Raw genomic sequence first — 5807 nt, forward strand, 5'->3', positions numbered from 1 at the left:
CCAAGGGTCGAAGTGACCAACAACCCAATATATATGCTGGCTTGTCGTCGAGCTAGCGTTGCTTCTTCATTCTCGCCCACCTTTGACCGCACCACTATCCTCATCATCACACAACTACGACCGCTCATCAGCAGCTAGTGCCAGACGACAAGTACACTCACAATGCAAGACTCTATCACAGAGTCCAAGACACTTAATTACATATTATTTATGATATTTTGCTGATGTGGCAGCATATTTATTGAAGAAAGAGGTAGAAAAAATAAGACTCAAGTCTTATTTAGACTCCAAGTCCACATTGTTCGAGGTAATAAATAACTTTAGACTCTATGATAGAGTCTGCATTGTGAGTGCCCTTAGGCCTTGTTTAGATACACCTAAAAACCCAAAACTTTTCAAGATTCCCCATTACATCGAATCTTGCGACACATGTATGAAACATTAAATATAGATAAAAAAGGTAACTAATTGCACAATTTACCTGTAAATCACGAGACGAATCTTTTAAACCTAGTTACTTCATGATTGGATAATATTTATCAAATAAAAACAAAAGTGCTACAGTGTCGAAATCCAAAAAAAAAATTTGGATCTAAACAAGGCCTTACACACCCCACTTCACTGTTCATATTCCAACCAGCAGATAAATGTGTCATGCTGCATGCTCTCATTTCGTCCTCTACCTTTGCTTCCATGCGCTTCTACTGCCTTTGCTCTCACTTTATTTCTTCTATTTTTTTCTATTACACAGTATAACTCACACACTTATAATATATACACACTAACTTGCTACAAACATACGTATAACCCAACCACTATGAGCATATTCAATGATAGGACTGGCGAATTATCAAAATTGATTAAGTCAGCACAAATGCCACACTATTAATGGAAATATCATCTGCCGCTAAAAACACAACATCGTTAAATCCTAGAATATTCGCTCCAACGGAAAATCAAACCCGAGGCCTAAGATGCCACTGAGATTTATGTAACCACTAAACTACATGCCTTTTGCAGTTCCTTTCTAATATATAGTCATTGTTTTTTTACTGTTCATCTCCCAATTAAAGGGCAAATGATTTCATCTAAACTTTTTTTTTACTTAAATGCCCCATGTGTCCTCTATATCCCTTATGTAACCTAGTCTCGCATGTAAATACAAGTTAGAACAACTTGCATCTAGCGATGATATATAATGCTTAAGATGTAGTTGGTTCCGTTGTAGTGCACGAACATATTTACTAATATATCCTAAAATTCTTTATGCCATAGCATACTAACTTATGCCCTTAAAACATGCACGCTTTGTATAGTAGATTATTAGGCAAAAGCACATATTGATCACGCTTTTTCTAGAGTAGCATGCTTCTTTTTTTTTGTCGGATATGAGGGCGAAGTTTCTCTTGCCAATACTCGAGTTTGCGAGGGTAGAGGAGAAAAAAAAATATGAGTGTTTAGCGATGGCTAAAATACTCGATGGTATCCCGCTCGCCTTAATAAAATACCCTATGTTTTAAACATTAAAATCTTTTCTGAATTTTTAAAGAAATTCTAGGTAATCACATTAGTACTTTTAAAGATTAGGGCCTTCAACTATAGAGTATTTTTTTCTCCAAAAGGCAGCATTCACGTTATTAGCTTATAAACATGGTAATCACACACTTGCGTCATTTGTTGTACCTATAATATGTTCTAGAATTAATTCGTAATCTATGGATGGAGTGAGTATCCTTTAAAAACATGTGCACTTTGTATTACTCCTACAAATGGCACCAGATTAAGCAAAGCACATGCTGATTGCATTTCGTAGAGTATCATATCATGCTTCCTTTTCAGTAGTACTAGTACTACCTTTCTCTCCCCACTAATTAAAATCCACTCCATATAATCCAAACACTTGCTGCCTACTTACTCCTAATAAATCAGGTCCAGTCCAGAACGACATCTATCTATCTATCTATCATTACCACTTTGCCTAGTAGCTGCATCTGCAAAGATCAGAGAGGACGTCGCGTCGCGTACTGCCTGCCACCTTAAAACCAGTCAAACGTCCACACACTGACACCGAGGAACCAACGAACCACGCGTCATCCTTCCCTCCCCGACGCCCGGCGCCATGCCGCCCGCCTCCCCCCTCCTCCTCCTCCTCCTCCTCTTCCTCACCGGCGCCGCCGCAGCATCGTCATCGTCCCAGACAGACGCGCTCCTGGCATTCAAGGCCGCCCTCACCGTTCCACCCGAGGCCGCGCCCACCTTCGCCACATGGAACACCACCACCACATCCCCCTGCACCTTCACCGGCGTCACGTGCACCGGCGGCAACGTCACATCCCTCTCCCTACCGTCCCTCAAGCTGTCCGCCGCGACGGTCCCGTTCGCGGACCTCTGCGCGTCGCTGCCGTCCCTCGCCACGCTGTCCCTGCCAGAGAACTCCCTGTCGGGCGGCATCGACGGCGTCGTCGCGTGCACCGCGCTCCGGGACCTCAACCTCGCGTTCAACGGCTTCACGGGCGCGGTGCCGGACCTCTCGCCGCTGACCGAGCTGCGCAGGCTCAACGTCTCCTCCAACTGCTTCGACGGCGCGTTCCCGTGGCGCTCGCTCGCCGCGACGCCGGGCCTCACGGCTCTCGCGCTCGGCGACAACCCGTTCCTCGCACCCACGCTCGCGTTCCCGGCCGAGGTCACCAAGCTCACCAACCTCACCGTGCTCTACATGTCCGCGGTCAAGCTCCGCGGCGCCATCCCGCCGGAGATCGGTGACCTCGTCAACCTCGAGGACCTCGAGCTCTCTGACAACAACCTCACCGGCGGGATCCCGCCGGAGATCACCAGGCTCACCAGCCTCACCCAGCTCGAGCTCTACAACAACTCCCTCCGTGGCCCGCTGCCCGCCGGCTTCGGCAGGCTCACCAAGCTGCAGTACTTCGACGCGTCGCAGAACAACCTCACCGGAACGCTCGCCGAGCTGCGGTTCCTCACGCGGCTCGTGTCGCTGCAGCTGTTCTACAACGGCTTCACGGGCGAGGTGCCGGCGGAGTTCGGCGACTTCAAGGAGCTCGTCAACCTGTCCCTCTACAACAACAAGCTCACCGGCGAGCTGCCGCGGAGCCTCGGCAGCTGGGGGCCGCTCAACTTCATCGACGTGTCCACCAACGCGCTCTCGGGGCCCATCCCGCCGGACATGTGCAAGCAGGGCACCATGCTGAAGCTGCTCATGCTCGAGAACAACTTCTCCGGCGGGATCCCGGAGACGTACGCCAGCTGCAAGACGCTGCAGAGGTTCCGTGTCAGCAAGAACAGCCTCTCAGGCGAGGTGCCCGAGGGGCTGTGGGCTCTCCCCAACGTCAACATCATCGACCTTGCGGAGAACCAGTTCACCGGCAGCATCGGCGACGGAATTGGCAACGCCGCCGCGATGACCGGCCTCTACCTGTCGGGGAACCGGTTCACCGGCGCGATACCGCCGTCGATCGGGAACGCGGCGAGCCTCGAGACCATGGACCTGTCGTCGAACCAGCTCTCCGGCGAGATACCGGACAGCATCGGGAGGCTGTCCCATCTCGGCAGCCTCGACATTGGGGGGAACGCGATCGGCGGGCCAATCCCGGCGAGCCTGGGCTCCTGCTCGGCGCTTAGCACGGTCAATTTCACACGGAACAAGCTCTCCGGCGCGATCCCCGCGGAGCTGGGCAACCTGCAGCGGCTAAACTCCCTCGACGTTTCCCGGAACGACCTCTCCGGCGCCGTGCCGGCGAGCTTCGCCGCGCTGAAGCTGAGCAGCCTGGACATGTCCGACAACCATCTCACGGGGCCCGTTCCGGATGCGCTGGCGATCTCGGCCTACGGCGACAGCTTCGTCGGGAACCCCGGGCTGTGCGCCACCAACGGCGCAGGCTTCCTCCGCCGCTGCGGTCCGAGCTCAGGGAGCCGGTCGGTGAACGCGGCGCGCCTGGCCGTCACGTGCGTCCTCGGCGTCACGGCGGTGCTGCTGGCGGTGCTCGGCGTGGTCATATACCTGCAGAAGCGGCGGCGCGCGGCGGAGGCCGCCGAACGCCTGGGCTCCGCGGGGAAGCTGTTCGCCAAGAAGGGGTCCTGGGACCTCAAGTCGTTCCGGATCCTGGCGTTCGACGAGCGGGAGATCATCGACGGCGTCCGCGACGAGAACCTGATCGGCAGCGGCGGGTCCGGGAACGTGTACCGCGTGAAGCTGGGCGACGGCGCGGTGGTGGCGGTGAAGCACATCACGCGGAGGGCGGCGGGGAGCACGGCGCCGTCGGCGGCCATGCTGGGCGGCGCGGCGGCGCGGCGGACGGCGTCGGTGCGGTGCCGCGAGTTCGACTCGGAGGTGGGGACGCTGAGCGCGATCCGGCACGTGAACGTGGTGAAGCTGCTGTGCAGCATCACCAGCTCGGACGGCGCGGCGAGCCTGCTGGTGTACGAGCACCTCCCCAACGGCAGCCTCTACGAGCGGCTGCACGGGACCGGGGCGGCGGCGACGGCGAAGGTGGGCGGCGGGCTCGGGTGGGCGGAGCGGCACGACGTGGCGGTGGGCGCGGCGAGGGGGCTGGAGTACCTCCACCACGGCTGCGACCGCCCCATCCTCCACCGCGACGTCAAGTCGAGCAACATCCTCCTGGACGAGTGCTTCAAGCCGCGGCTCGCCGACTTCGGGCTGGCCAAGATCCTTGGCGGTGCCGGCGACTCGTCCGCCGGTGTCGTGGCCGGGACGCTGGGGTACATGGCGCCGGAGTACGCGTACACGTGGAAAGTGACGGAGAAGAGCGACGTGTACAGCTTCGGCGTGGTGCTGCTGGAGCTGGTGACGGGGCGGCCGGCGGTGGTGGTGGTGCAGGGGGAGGGGGAGGGAGGCGAGAGCCGGGACCTGGTGGACTGGGTGTCGCGGCGGCTGGAGAGCCGGGAGAAGGTGATGTCCCTGGTGGACCCGGCGATCGTGGAAGGGTGGGCAAGGGAGGAGGCCGTCCGTGTGCTCCGCGTCGCCGTGCTGTGCACCAGCCGCACGCCGTCGATGCGCCCGTCCATGCGCTCCGTCGTGCAGATGCTGGAGGACGCCGCCGCCGCAAGGGAGGACGACGACGTCAAGGTCCTGGAGGTCAAGGTGGTCTGAAATTGCACTGTATGACGCTGTAGGCTCTGGTAACGGCCGTGTCCGGCGGTGACCGGCGTCGAACCGGAGTAGTTACTGTGCGTAGATAGGAGGACGCGTTGGGTCAGAGGAGGCAGGGGAGAATGAGAAGCTGTCACTGTCAGCTGAGGTCAGTACAGTCAGCACTAAGCAGCAGAGCATGAGCATGTGTAGTGTAGCAGTACGATTAGTATTATTTTGCCTGACTGGCCAAGAAATGTCCATCTTATGCAGTTGTAAGTTATGACATTAAGATAATACTACTACAGTAAGCAGGCAGGCATTTTTGTAAGTACAGTTTGGTTAAGAGGTCAGTCACTCAATAGAGTCCAAGATTGTTCGGCGCCTGTTTCCATGACAAACCAAACATTCTCTTCGACACATGATTCTTGAGAAGAAAAGAAAAACGTGTCCAGCTCAAGATTCTTGAGAAGCTGGGATGAGACACATGATGCATGCTCCAAATCACACACAGATCTGAGTGACAGCAGTGAGCAGCAGGAAGGTTCAGTTCATCAGATGGGAGTTGTGGCTTCATGCATTTCCGGCCGCCGCGTGTGGTTGCATACTTGCGTTGCGTAAAGAATAATAACGCGGTCGTCGTCGGCGTCGGCGGAGCTTTCACCGGCCCGGGAATCGCTGCCGGAAGGAGGGCGTGGTT

At 55.5% G+C, this 5807-nt stretch overlaps 1 protein-coding gene across 1 annotated transcript; it reads left to right on the forward strand.

Moving 5' to 3' along the window:
- Positions 1779-5493, forward strand: LOC8065239 (receptor-like protein kinase HAIKU2). The gene has a single exon (XM_002442556.2). The coding sequence runs from the start codon at positions 2120-2122 to the stop codon at positions 5126-5128; it is 3009 nt and encodes a 1002-aa protein (XP_002442601.1). The 5' UTR covers positions 1779-2119; the 3' UTR covers positions 5129-5493.

This window comes from Sorghum bicolor, chromosome 8, assembly GCF_000003195.3.
Source record: "Sorghum bicolor cultivar BTx623 chromosome 8, Sorghum_bicolor_NCBIv3, whole genome shotgun sequence".
In the NCBI taxonomy this organism is placed as follows: domain Eukaryota; kingdom Viridiplantae; phylum Streptophyta; class Magnoliopsida; order Poales; family Poaceae; genus Sorghum; species Sorghum bicolor.